Source organism: Prionailurus bengalensis, chromosome C2 (genome assembly GCF_016509475.1).
Source record: "Prionailurus bengalensis isolate Pbe53 chromosome C2, Fcat_Pben_1.1_paternal_pri, whole genome shotgun sequence".
NCBI classification, from domain to species: domain Eukaryota; kingdom Metazoa; phylum Chordata; class Mammalia; order Carnivora; family Felidae; genus Prionailurus; species Prionailurus bengalensis.
The window spans coordinates 74635011-74649444 of NC_057350.1; the positions used below are offsets into that span (position 1 = coordinate 74635011).

A 14434-nucleotide genomic window follows, 5' to 3' on the forward strand; every position below is an offset into this window, starting at 1 on the left:
TTTTCTACAGCCACAGAGCTTTCCCAGAGCCGAAATGGCCAAGGCAGCGACTGAGTCCCAATGGAGCATTGGAGGCAGGAGGAGAACGTGTTCTGTAAAAAAAAAAAAAAAAAGAAAAGAAAAGAAAAGAAAAGAAAAGAAAAAAACCACAACTAAATCATGCAGGAGAAGCCCCCGCACCCTGCATCTCCGAGGAGGCTGTGCCCACGGCTGGGCCGCCCGCCGGCCCGGCCCGGCCCCTCCCCGCCACCGCGCCGACACTGCCCCCGGCGGTGACTCACGCCCGGACCGTTTAAATACGGGGAGTGCCGGGCCCGCCGCACTCATGCTGCCGCCTTGAGCCGGCCGCGTCCTGCTCTCGGGCTCCCTCTGGTCGACGGCGGGCGGGCGCCGAGCTGCTGGTAAGTGGGCAGGCCGGCCGCCGCGCCCTCCCTCCCTCCCTCCTGCCGGCCAGCGCCCCGGCTCTGTCCCCCACCTCGCGTCAGGCAGGCCGGCGTCCAGGGGAGAGGCGGGCGGGGTGCCTGGGGATGCTCTCCGGAGGGGGCCAACCCCCGCGAGCCTGGGGCCACCCGCCCCCTGCCCCACTTACCCTTACGCCCCATGAGGTCAGTCTGCGGTGCTGCCCAGGTAGTTTTCAGATGCCCCGAAAGTTAACTAAACTATCCCTGGGACTGTGCTATTAGGGGAAGAAGTTCCCTTTTTCCAAGGTTCGGGTTATTTCGAACCCGCGTCCTTTCCCCCAGCACTTACTGTGGTGGCCGCCAGTGGCTTGCCCAGAGACAGATCTGTCCTCTTTTCCTGGCCTTATCATTGCTACAAAAGTGGCTTCAGCAGAAGTGCCTGCCCAGTTCGGATCTCCAATTTGGATTTCGGCTGTGGACTGAGCATCGTTTCGGGGTCTAAGTTTGTGTGTGGCTTAGGCGGCGGGCAGCTTTGCCCTCTCGCCAGCCAGATGTGTCTGGGGGTGGCCGGGGCTGCTGGCTCTGAGCTGGGAGTCGGGGCTGGGTGTGCATGTAAAATCCTGTGACTGAGGCACCCTTACCCGCATCTCTGCTCAAATGTAGAGGCAGGAGTGGGGCCACGGAACCAACTGTGGAAAAGCAGAACTTTTCTAGAGCTTCCCCCCTGTGCTGAAGTGTGAGAGAGCCAGTCTACCTCCAGGGCCAGATGTATTACCTCAGGGCAGGCCTCGATGCTCTTGGATTAAGGTGTCACTCAGATTGAAGGTGCCAGCACCTTCTGGGATTATAGCACTGGATCTCCAGCGACTCCCAGATATGCTGGTGCCACCGTCTCCATAATTTAGAAATTCTCTAACGCTGTCACTTCTTTCACTGCACTGATGGGACATCGGGGGTACAGTCAGGACCGGACAGTCCCATTTGCCTGTGGTCTTGAGTCAGTGGGTGGGCTCGGCAGTGATGAGACAGGCCTGGGAGAGAGGTCAGGGCCAGGGGGGAGCGTTGTAAACAGACCCTGCAGAAAGTCAGGGCACTGGAGGCTACCTGGGCTTGCTCCGTAAATGCCGGGCGTGGTGGGCTGTGGATGGGAGTAGTTCCAGATGCCAAGACATAAGGAGAGATGGGGGAGAAGCTGTCCCCACTCGGTCCTGCCAGCACATGCTCCCGAGGCTGTGATTACACATGGCAAATTGCTTCCCTAAATCCCGACCACGAACGAATGAGTATAACTTCTGGTTTCACTGCCTCTCTGGGGCTCTTGGGACATAGGATTTAGAAACTTTTTCCAAGATGCTTTGTTGAGAGGTTCATCCATTTCTGTCTGTTTTGGGTCCCCTGGGGGTCACCCCGAGCAGGGGGCTGTAGCCGGTGGCTTCTTTCATAAAAGCGTCGGTCGAATGGGAGCTTCTCCCCTGCTCCGCTGACAACTTTGTTAGTATCTCCTGCCCCTTCCTGCGAGCTAATTACAGGCCTGCTTTGGCCTCTGCAGGAAGCCCTACCTCCCCTAACCCTGGGCTGGAAAAGACTTGCTTTTTCTTACTCATGTTCATTTTTAAACAAGTGAAGAATGTTTTGGCTTTGAAGGGCCAGGAGAGATGGGGTCAACAATCGAGTCAGGTGGGGGATGAGCCTTGGGGCTCCAGCATGCTTTGTGTTTGGGGTAGAGCATTCCTAATTTGGGTAAAACCCTGAGGGGGCTGTGTGTTCAGATTATGGGATTAATCCCTTCTGGCAACCCCTTCTGCTCTTCTAGGCCACTCAGGTGAAATTGAGCCAACATAGCATCAGAGCAGCCTTAAGGAAGGACATCCCTCAAACAATGCAGGCTGGGAGTAGGGAGGGGTACTTGATCTTGGTTAATAATGCTGGGCAGCTGGAGGGTGGATTGCATGTGAGCCTGAGATCATTTTAGGACAGAGGGAGTAAAGCCACCTCTTCCCCCCTTTCAGGCACTGCCAGACACGTGGTGGATAAGGTCCTGAAGCCTCGTGATAAGGTTCAGGGGCTCACCAAGCTCTCCAGTTAGGCAGAGTCCTGATCTGGATGTCAGGAACCTTCAACTGACTGTATGACCTTGAACAAGTCTGTTCCTCCTCTGGGCCCCTTAGTTTTCCCATCTACAAAATGACCAGATGGTTTGACAGGATAGTCACAAGGCCCTTGCACCTCCTATGTCCTGGGCTCTAAGTGCTGCTTTTGGAAATAGCCTGTACTGCTATGTTCAAATTAGCATAAATCTCAGATTTCTGACAGCGGTGACGAAAGGGCCAGGGAAGGGAATATTGGTAGAGGTCTCTGGGCGAGGTCTGTGATTTGGCCTTCAGCTTCCTTGATCCTGAGTTCAGTCTCTCTGTTCTTGGCAGGAAATGACACAGGTCAGGAGTATGTATCTGAGCTGGGCTAGACCCCAGTGAGTGCTTCTGAGTATAGACCATGGACACCTACTTCAGTGTCCCTTGGGGAATTTGTTAAACGCTACAGAGTCTGGGGCCCACCCAGGCCTAGGAATCAGGATCTCTGTGGGTGGAGTCTCAAGAGATCCTGGTTTTACTCAACAGCAGAACGAACAGTAACTATCAGTGACATTTATTGGGTACTCATTCTGTGCCAAGAACGACTCTCAGTGCTTTGTGGGTAGGATTCATTTAATCCCCACAGCTGCAATGCTACTTCTATTCAACAAGCATCCCAGGATCTTCCAGGTGATTTTTATCTACTGATTTGGGGTGTAGGGTGGTTACCCCCCGTTTAGTGCGATGGGGACGTCTGAATACACTGAGCCTTTCAGTCAGTGGCTTTAAGCCCGTTGACCAAGCACTGATGAGCAACTTGATAGAGGCTGATACTGGCTGGAGGGGGTGGCAGAGTTGCTGGGGGTGGGGGAAGACAACCCCTCAACAGCTCCAAGCCTGACATCTCCCTCGGCTGGATGGGGCAACATGTCACTGCAGGTGAGGCCATGCTTAGGGGAAGACCTCTGTGGGGAGAGGGCACAGGCCAAGGAAGGAGATCTCTCAGGTCCTCAGTTTCCCCGGGTGCACTGGAGGGGGTCAGGACCAGAGGCTCCCCAATCTCATGAAATGGCTCTTGGCTATTTGAAGATGCACTGATTAAGAAGCGGGGTTGCCCTGCCTGGGAAACTTCTGCAACAAGGTAGACCTGAAAAGATGGGTATGAGTTCCTCAGTCTTGGCATGAAGGGGCCAGGCCAGGTAGCATTGCCGGCCGTTCAGGGTAACCTGCGTGGTCTATGGGAGGGAGGGTAGGTGAATGGTGGGGCTTCAGGCTAGATTTCCTTTCTGTCTCCAGTCAGAAGATATCAGAGCTATCAAGGGCCCTTGGAAGTCTTTACAGGAGGCCTGGAGAATGTACCCAAACTCTCACTCCAGTTTAACATCAAGACCAGCGTCGCACATCTGTCTCCCAGGCTTTTTCCAGAAGTTTGCTCCGTGGCATTGCAATAAGAAGGCATCTCCTCCCAGGGAACCTCATGTTTAGGGGATGTGAATGATGGTAATAAACCAAAAAAGTGCCAACCCACCAACCAACAAAGCCCAGGGCTTCAACGCTAATTATGTGTTCACTCATGAGTCACAGGCAGTTCTTGCTGAAGAGACTCACAAAGTGCCTGGGCCAAGTGTTTCTACTCCTGGGGAGGGACCGCGTCGGGGTGTCCGGGTGAGCTGCCTGTCCATCTGCTTGGCTTACTGAATTCCTGGGCCGGCGACAGACCCCGGGCTGTCCCTCCTCCTAGGACAGGGGCTGGGCTGAGTCGCTGCAGTGACTGAGGACGCCTTTGGCCGCCTGGAGGAGGAGGGTATAATTAGGGTAGCTTTGTGGGTCTTTAACTGGCATTTGTCACGGCTGCCAAGCGGCACCGGGCAGCGTGTGCTATTAGGCTGCTGTGTGCCGGGCTCCTGAGCACGCCCGCAGCACTTGCTGGCTGGCCAGCCCCGCGCCTGTGGCCCCTCCGTCCCCTGAGGGCTCTGTAGCTGGGTTGGAGGTGGGCCCTCTGGAGGTCCTCTGGAGCAGTCGGTGCCTTGTGGCGGGAACAAGTGCTGGAAAACAGGAAGCTGCTGCGTGTGGCGCTGGGGCGGACTCCGCAGACATAAGGATTTATAAGAAGGAAAATCTGCAAATTCTTGCAATGTTTGTCAAGCTGAGTGTGGTCCATTTTGAACAACAGTGGCTCTGTTCCCATAAGGGAATTATCTTTTCTCTCTTCTTCTCAAGCCGTGAGGCACCCTCCCCTGGCCCTGGGCCCTCCCTGAGACTGGCATGACACCCTCCCCACCTCCCCCCGCCCCAGCTGGGGAATGCAGACTCAGGGAAGGTCTGAGATGGCTTCCTCAGAGGGCATCTCATCCCGCACCCTCACTTACAGATGGGGAAATCTGACAGGGACTGTCTTGGACTTGCCAGGTTGTGGGCACTTAAGTTAGTCCCCGACATTGGGACCACGGCACCATTTTGAAGCATGGTGAGCATAGAAGTAGAAATTAAAAATAAATGAAGCACATCGCATTACCAGGAGCATTTAGAGCTTCTCCTTTTTTTTTTTTTTTAATTTTTTAATGTTTATTTATTTTTGAGAGAGAGACAGAGGCAGAGCATGAGGGGGGGAGGGGCAGAAAGAGAGGGAGGCACAGAATCCGTAACAGGCTCCAGGCCCTGAGCTGTTGGCACAGAGCCCGACGTGGGGCTCGAGCCCACAGACTGTGAGTACCTGACCTGAGCTGAAGTCGGACGCTTAACCAACTGAGCCACCCAGGCGCCCCATTTTGTTGTCAGTCCAGGGGGTAAGTCTTTCACACACACATGTACCAAGGAGATGGGCAAACACCCACACCTGTCCACACAGACCCTTGGGAGCACAGGCACAATTAGCTGGGTATATGGATCTCACATCCTTGCTCTGGACTCAGCCTTAGAATCCCAAAATCTTGGGGGATAGACAGGACATCAGCTGTCATCCAGTTCAATACCCTCCCAGATGTAGGAATCTCCCCTCCAGCATCCTTTCCAGAGAGTTGGTCTGCCTCTGCTTGAACACTTCCAGTGATGGGGAGCTTACTAACGCCATAGGTTGTCCATTCTGATTCAGACAGTGGTGAGCTGAAATGTGCTCCCCTACAGTTTCTGCACACCACTTTTGACCTCTGGAGCCACAGGAAGGCTGCCTTCTGTGTCCCAGGGCAGTCCTTCATGTATTCTTAGCAAGTGCTTATAGCCTCCTCCTATCTTCTTCCAGGTATCTATCCACAGTTCCTTCAACGGGTGCTTGGAGGTTCTCATTTCTACGTCCCCTCACCGTCCTCTTACCCTTCTCTACAGGGCCTTCAAGGGACCAGTTTGTTATTGGCCTTCTTGAAGCTGGGGCACAGAAGCACAGGTGTGGCCTGATGAGGGCCATGTAGAAGAAGACCGTCACTTTCTTTGTTCCACACTTAATACTTCTGTTAATGCAGGCTAAGATCGACATTAGTTTTTCTGGCCAGTCTTCTTTCTCTGCTACGATCAATAAAAAGTCTTAAGTCTTTCCCCTGGGGTGGATGTTGAGTCACTTTTTCTGTGCCCCCTGTTTAGGCTGTTCATTTTCTACTCTTAAGTTCTGGACCTTCTTTTGTCTATACAAATTTGTGCTTCTGGATGTGTCTATAGCTTCATTGGACCCCATTCCTCTGCGTCTAGACTCCGGTGGCCAAGTTTTTCTTTCTTTCTTTTCTCCAACACGTTACATAGTTACTCAAGTCCTTAATGCAAAAATACAACAGGTCGGGGGCTTGGATGGGCTGTGAATAAATGAAAAATCAAGGTCTGGGTGGGGAGAGATAAACTTGGGTTCTGTCCTCAGAGTAGGCTTGTTGAGAGGGCAGGAAAAGGGTGCACTGAGTTAAGGCCAGGTTGGGAAGCCTGGATTATTCTGAGTTATGGGCCAGACTTTGGACTCCATGAGTTCAGGAAGAGAGGCTAGAGAAATACCTTCCCCACCCAGCCAGTTTATGCCTCACATGCCATCATTTCAGATTCCTTGCTCTGACCTGTATTGCATTGCAATAACACTCAGAGCACTCACCCAAGAATCTGGAGGTCCCGGATTTAAGCTCTGAGCCTCAGTTTCCCTGCTTCCTTCATCTCCAGAAAATAGTGGGGATGTATGATCAGCCGCTCTTCGCCTTTGGAAGTTAGAGACCCCTTTGAACCTCAGTTGGAAGTTACAGATACTGCTTTACACATACTCAGAAATCTCTAATCCCCTTAGGTAAGATTTCCAAGATTGAAAACACTTTGAGGCCTTCCTGCCTCCTTGAGTCTATAGAGTCCAAGTCGTGGATGACCTTGAACAACCGCACACATTTGCACAACATTGTGAAGGACACCCCCACATCCATTCTTCTGTTTGCTCCTCCCAGCGGCCTCAAGAAGGGGCAGAGGCTATCCTCCCAACTTAACACACGAGAAAGCTGAGCTTGAAGGTTTCAAGTTTCCTTTCAGGTCAAACAGCTAGTTAGTGGTTCTTAACTCTACGTAGGGCTCAGTGCCCACAGCTCATGACTCCACCACATTGTATACGTTATATATCTAAATATATATATATATATGTACACATATCTGTATATGTATCACTTCTGACCTCTGATCTTAAATATCACCTCTGACCTCAAATATCGAACCTTTCATGGGTTTGGGCTCCATTCCCAGATCAGCACCATGCCTTGTGGGAGTATATGGCCCTACCACCTTTCAGCTCAAAGTGCATCCCAAGTTTTCTGGGACTTACTCAAGGCCACTCAATGTTTCTTTGTGGAAACTGGAACTATACCCAGAAGGTAGACCCCAGGCATTGGCTCCTTCCAGAGAGACAGGAAGTGGCATAGATCATTTCCTTTCACTGGGAAGGGTTTGAATTAAAGCTGGGAAGGGGTACCGAAGGGCCAGGTTGTCAGTGGTGGTGATGGGGCAGGGAAGTGCCGGGAAGTGCCAGGCAGAGGAAAAGCTGAACTTGCCCTCTCGTCCTTTCTGCCAGATCAGCAGCGCATCCCACCTTTGTTGGCTGCTGCTGCTTTCCCAGAAGAGGCCCATGTTTGTGGTCTTAGCATCTTCTGCCAGGTCTCATTTCCTATCTGCTCCTCCCCAGGAGGTCATGTTCAACCAGCCAGTTAGTTGCGCTGTGAGGGATACAAGGATGCGTCTGATCCAAGGGGCTGGATCCAGGGTACAACCCAGACAAGATACTGTTCCTGCCTTAAGGAATCTCTGGGGATGAATGATGAACATCCCTGCCCTTGAAAAACTTATTGACTAGAGAGGGAGAGAGACGGGGACACAACGAATTCCGAACGAGGCCAGCTGTGGCATGGCCATAATGGACACTGGGAAGACCACCTGCATGGGAGGGTAACTAATGCTGACTCACAGAATCTGGGGAAAGCTTCCTAGAGGCGACTGCATTTGAGCTAGACTTGGAAGTATGGGGAAGATTTAGATGAGGACAAAGAGCACTCCGGGTGGGGGAATTGCTTGGCATGTGGGAAAGGTGAAGGGGCTTGCTGACCGGACCGTAAGTAGCATATGGCAGGGCATGTGGTTGTGGGGTTCAAAGGCAAGCCGGTGTTTGGCACCAAAGGTTGACGTGGGCTTAAAAATAACAGCAGTGTTGGTGAGATGACCCTGACTCACGTGTGCTCTCTCCCCTTGCAGAGGCCATGTCGCTGAAACATTACCTTCTTTTGCTGGTGGGCTGCCAAGCCTGGAGTGCAGGGCTGGCCTACTATGGCTGCCCAACTGAGTGTACCTGCTCCAGGGCCTCCCAGGTGGAGTGCACTGGGGCACGCATCGTGGCAGTGCCCACTCCCCTGCCCTGGAATGCCATGAGCCTGCAGATCCTCAACACGCACATCACTGAACTCAACGAGTCCCCATTCCTCAACATCTCAGCCCTCATTGCCCTGAGGATTGAGAAGAACGAGCTGTCCCACATCGTGCCTGGTGCCTTCCGTAGCCTGGGCTCGCTGCGTTACCTCAGCCTTGCCAACAACAAGCTTCAGGTGCTGCCTATTGGCCTCTTCCAGGGCCTGGACAACCTCGAGTCGCTCCTTCTGTCCAGCAACCAGCTGGTGCAGATCCAGCCGGCACACTTCTCCCAGTTCAGCAACCTCAAGGAGCTGCAGTTGCATGGCAACCACCTGGAATATATCCCTGATGGTGTCTTTGACCACCTGGTGGGCCTCACCAAGCTCAATCTCGGCAAGAATAGCCTCACCCATCTCTCGCCCAGGGTCTTCCAGCGCCTGGGCAACCTCCAGGTCCTCCGGCTGTATGAGAACAGGCTCTCAGAAATCCCCATGGGCACTTTTGATGGGTGTGGAAACCTCCAGGAGCTGGCTCTGCAGCAGAACCAGATTGGTATGCTCTCCCCTGGCCTCTTCCACAACAACCGTAACCTCCAGAAGCTCTATCTGTCCAACAACCACATCTCCCAGTTGCCCCCTGGCATCTTCATGCAGCTGCCCCAGCTCAACCGTCTCACGCTTTTTGGGAATTCCCTGAAGGAGCTCTCTCCGGGGATCTTTGGGCCCATGCACAACCTGCGTGAGCTTTGGCTCTACGACAACCACATCACTTCTCTGCCTGACAACGTCTTCAGCAACCTCCGCCAGCTGCAGGTCCTGATTCTCAGCCGTAACCAGATCAACTACATCTCCCCAGACGCCTTCAATGGGCTGGTGGAGCTGCGGGAGCTGTCCCTCCACACCAATGCGCTTCAAGAGCTGGACGGGAATGTCTTCCGCATGTTGGTCAATCTACAGAACATCTCCTTGCAGAACAACCGCCTCAGACAGCTCCCAGGGAATATCTTTGCCAATGTCAATGGCCTCATGACCATCCAGCTGCAGAACAACCAGCTGGAGAACCTGCCCATGGGCATCTTCGATCACCTGGGGCACCTGTGTGAGCTGAGGCTCTATGACAACCCCTGGAGATGCGACTCAGACATCCTACCACTCCGCAGTTGGCTTCTGCTCAACAAGCCCAGGTTGGGGACAGATACTCTCCCGGTATGTTTCAGCCCACCCAGTGTCCGAGGCCAGTCCCTCATCATCGTCAGCGTCAGTGCCGCTGTCCCCAGTGTCCAGGTCCCAGTGATCCCCGAGGTGCCCAGCTACCCGGAAACACCACAGTACCCGGACACACCCAGCTACCCCGACACCACCCCCATCTCCACTACTGAGTTCACCAGCTCCGTGGAGGACTACACCGACCTGACCACCGTTGAGGTCACCGATGACCGTGGCACGTGGGGCATGACCCAGGCCCAGAGCGGGCTGGCCATTGCCGCCATTGTCATTGGCATCATTGCCCTGGCCTGTTCCCTGGCTGCCTGCATCTGCTGTTGCTGCTGCAGGAAGAGGAGCCATGCAGTCCTGATGCAGATGAAGGCACCCAACGAGTGTTGAAGAGGCGGGCTGGAGGCGGAGCTGGGGGACAGTGGGACCACTGGAAGATCTGGGAATTTCATTGTTCCACCTCCACCCCTGGGTCCACAGAGCCATCCCCTGCTTCCTCTCTGCTCCCCAAGAGAAAGGCTCCCCCCCCCACAACTTTTTCCTGACCTGCCTGGTTCTCCTATAGAGAACTACAGGAGAATCAGCTCTTTCAGGGCCTTCGTAACCACCAGGGAGATCGAACTGGCCATGGCAAAACCCCCCTGGGGTTTCTAATTCATGTCTAATTCACTCAAGAAGGCCCCTCTCCACAGCCTCACCAGCTCTCCTCCAAGAACAAGCTTCCCTGTGTCCACGGCCCTGCTGGCCTCTGTAGACTCCGTTCCCATGTCTGCTCACTTTGTGGGAATAGTTCTCCCCGGGGGGGTGGGGGCAACTCCCCTCCCAAGTATGATGTAAGTTGATTCCCCTTCCTTCGCTTCCCACCCCCCGCCTGTGGCATGGCTGTCCCCTGTCCCCTGAAATGAAAGGTCTCCCTCAATGTTCTGCTCCTGAAGGCAGGGTGAGTTCTGTCCTCAAAGAAGGCTTCCACCCACTCAACTGGCTTCCTGAGAGTGGCCAAGCACCCTGGCTTTCGGATGCTGTGAAAGAGACAAGGAGGGACCATGTCGCTCAGTTCCTGTGGAGAGGGCCACTGTCAACATCTCTCACGGGATCGTTATCTGGAAAAGGAAGAAGGGCACCAGTGCAATAAGTCAGCCTCGTGGAGAATATTTCTGAACTGCAGACTTTGCTTTGAAAATTTTGGTCCCTTAGGGAATAAGATCATGTAGAATGTCTGCCCCCTAAAAACATTTAAAATCAGTTTATTGGTACTGGATGGAGAAAGCACCCAGGTACCAGGGGGCCCTTATGTTCACCCCTAGGGTTTTTTCTCTTTTAACTTTTTATTGAAGTGTAGCATACGTACAGAAACGTGGGAGTGTGATCATGTAGAGTTGGATGGATCTTCACAAACAGTTCATACCCATGTAATCAGCATCCACATCAAGAAACAGAGTATCACTAGTATCTTCAATACTGGGCTTTAACTGGAGAATACAGGCTTTTGGAGATGGGTCCCCATGAGCCAAGCCAGCCCCTCACTGTCCCTGCCAGCCAGCCCTTGCAAAGGCCCAGCTGCCAGGGGTGGCGGAGAGGATGTGGGTACATTCCGGCCTAGACAGCAGATGTTATTAGATCCCCACGCCCCAAGGCACCCAGGATGGCCAGGTTAGAGGCATCTCGACTGCAGAAGACCTTTCTCTGCCTGCAAGCTGTCTGCTGCTGATCGGAGGCCCCTCTGCCTGGCCCTTTTATGGGCATGCTATGCCTTATATCTGTTTTTAATTTTCACTCCCCATTTGAGGGAAGTGAAATAGTTCAGAGATGAGATCCTTTAATTGAAAAGCCAAGTGTAATGGAACCCAGTAATCCTGTTAGTGTGGTAAAATCCCCCATCAGTCAGCTAGACACGGATGTTCATCACATACAGCAGGCAACATCAGGGCATACAGAGAGGTCACGCTGGGTCAGGGGGCTCTCTGGGACTCCTTGTGCCTGTGGCCTGGTTATGAGAGTGGAGTTGTTTGGTCCGGGGTTATAATAGTCACATAAATGCCTGCCTTTGTCACCCTTCCTGCTCCACACACATTCACACTGGTAAAGAAATTTTGCTCAGGGCAACTCACATCTTCGTCTGGACAACTGGTCTATCAGTTGAGAGGTAAAAACAGTGAAATGGAGAATTTCGGGTGCCTATGTCTGCCCAGGAAAGAGCTGCAGCCAATGCTATCATGATTGGGAAACCCTGACTGGCTCTTACTAGTTTCCTCTGTAGCACAAGACGAATGGGAAATCCCGCGAGGCCTTAGCAGCACGGTGCTACGAGGTTCCCAACAAAAAGGGTCCATGAAGGGATGTGCTAACTAGTACACTTAGTAGTGTTACACTCTCTGTCCCAGAGAATCTGGGAGAGACAGGGCTTGTCAAAGGCAAAAGACATCTTCTCTCCAAGGTAAATCTGGGCCTCCAAAATGTTTTCAAAATATTTATAGCAACTAGTGGACAGGTACTGACACTTGCCAGAGCATGGAAGGAAGTGAGCCCAGAGCTTGGGGCATGGGCATCATTCCACTGATGGTGCTGCCCTATTCGATCCTGGGGCCATCAGGGGAAGCGGCCTGCTTTCCTCCAGACAGGAAGCATGGTGTGGCACCGCCTCCGGTGTCTCGTTGTACAAGGGTGCAAGTGGGCCAGAGATGGCAGGGAGGTGAGGAAGGAGTCATCTTCATCCAGTGTGTCCCCTTTACCTGACCCTCTGGTTTGCCTGTCCCTTTCTTTCATCAGAGTGGCTTGGATGGAGCCACTGGGCCTCCAATTCTTCGGCAGGCGTCTTGGCCTCTGCACCATGTTGTCTGGTCAGGAAGCTACCAGAAAAGCTGGGTGGAGTTTCCTTTCCCACAAGATATTGCATTTGCTCACTTCTCAGCGCTGGAGCGAGCTGCTTTGTCCCCCAAGGCTGAGGTAGGGCACAGAGTTCACTTTAATTTTTCACCTTGCCGGTACTAGCAGCTTCCATTAATGTTAATGTTGCAGGAAAGATAATAAAAGCCAGTTAGAACCACTGTTTAGCGACGATGCTTACGTAAGTGCGTAGATACCCTTTAAAGCACTTAACGAGCATTTTCTTTTTAAACTTCACAACTCCCTTGTGCATAGGTACTACCGTTATCCCTTTGAAATGGGTCTAAAATCACTTTCTTCTGCAACATTATTCAGTGGGCTGTGGGTTTCCTTTCTGTCTTCAAACTTTGTACGAGACCTTGTGGCCTGTCCTGCGCTTTCATCAGTCGAGAAAATGGGAGTCACTTTCCTGTTGCTTCTTATAGTCCCAGGCATGGGAACCTCATGTGGTAGTGTGTGGACCAGAAGCCTGGTCAATACAGGAAAACATGAAGTCACCCGTCCCTTACAAAAAAAAGGCCCCTCTCATGGAAACTGTTGGGGCTGTGTGTATGCTCTCTTCCTCTTTAGGAGTTAAGGGCGCAGCTCAGCTCTCAGGGACTCTTCATGGGCAACAACACAAGTTCACGACCCTTCAGATGTCAGTGCAGAGCAGTTTCAGGAATCTGTTTCCAAACTCAGGAAGCTTCCGGAGAGCAGACAGCTAGAGATAACTAGGTAACTAGAGCTGGTAACCAGACGTTGGCTGTATCCCAGCCTTTAGCTACAAACCACTCCGAGCTCAGCCCACAGATCCTACAGTCAGAACCGAATCCAGGGTGCTGGGGAGGTGGTGGAGGGCTCGAGGAAGAAGCCATCACTGGGGTTCGGAGAGGGGGGCCGGGCGGGTGCTTCTCCAGGCCAGACTCCTCCCAGCCTGGATCTCTCCTTCACCTACAGAGAGCTCCTTCTCACCAACCCGTTGCCTTCATGCTGCATTCAAAAGTAGATCATATTCGCCTCGCTTAGAGAATCACTGCAAATAATCCCAGGTGCTTGGTGATGTGTTTAGAGATTTCTAGGCCCCCAGGGTTTTATAGAGTGTGAGCCCTGGTGGGCAGGGTTGGGGGTCCAACTTCGCTGGACGCTGCCCGTAACAACCGTGGTGTACAGAATCAACAATAAATGGTATACACAGGACGCCTGTGCTCTCTATGGACGTCTTGGCTAAGGAACCTCACACCTGGTGATTCTACTCCTGTCACATGCGTGCAAGGCTGACCCAGACAGCCCCTGACAGAGAGTAGATTCCGAGCTGGGAAAAGGCCTTTCGAAAGTGAGGGGGAACAAAAATGGAGTAACCAATGCTATCTATAGGCCACTGTGGCTGGAAGGAGTCTTAAGAATAGGTTCAACCTGAAGAAAGTGAGATCCAAGGGGGAAATGAATTTCCCACAGTCACCTAGTGAACTGAGCTGAGCTTGGACTGCCGCGGGTCCCCAGACCCCCAGACTGGAGGTTCTTCTATGTCACCAGAAAGGCCACGAAGTCCACTCAGCCTTCATTGACCGTGCACGTGCACACACACACGCACACGCACACACGCAGACTCAGGCGGACAGGGCTCTCCTGCACACCTCAGGACTCCTATCAGTGCTGAGCACCAGGCTCGGTGAGTCACAGGCTGTCAGAAGACACTAGCTCCCTCCAACGTGTCCAGGTGTCCCCAGGACTCGTTCAGGTCTCCAGATTGCAGGGGCTGCCATAGTGGCTGACATAGTGCTTCAGAGAGGAATGACTCTGCTGTTCCTTTATCCCGCTGCTATGCCCAATAAAGGAGCTTCAAACTGTATTTTCCCGGGCCCTTTTTAGCTCTTAGATCCCTTCTGCCAGGTGTAAGCTTGTCCCAGGAAGCTGGACCTGAATGGGGGTCAATAGTGTGCTCGTTGTGCTTCAATGACTTGGGGCAACGCTTGTTGTCCTTCCTTCACCACTGGACCTGGCCTCTTAGACAAGTTTCTGGAGTTCTGGGTAATGGAAAAAG

The 14434-nt window shown here is 52.9% G+C and overlaps 1 protein-coding gene across 1 annotated transcript; it reads left to right on the forward strand.

Annotated features, from left to right (window-relative positions):
• The first annotated feature begins 319 nt into the window (after positions 1 to 319).
• On the forward strand, positions 320 to 13590 carry LRRC15 (leucine rich repeat containing 15). The gene is made up of 2 exons (XM_043594561.1): positions 320 to 401; positions 8162 to 13590. The coding sequence occupies exon 2, from the start codon at positions 8167 to 8169 to the stop codon at positions 9916 to 9918; it is 1752 nt and encodes a 583-aa protein (XP_043450496.1). The 5' UTR covers positions 320 to 401; positions 8162 to 8166; the 3' UTR covers positions 9919 to 13590.
• Positions 13591 to 14434: the final 844 nt, after the last annotated feature.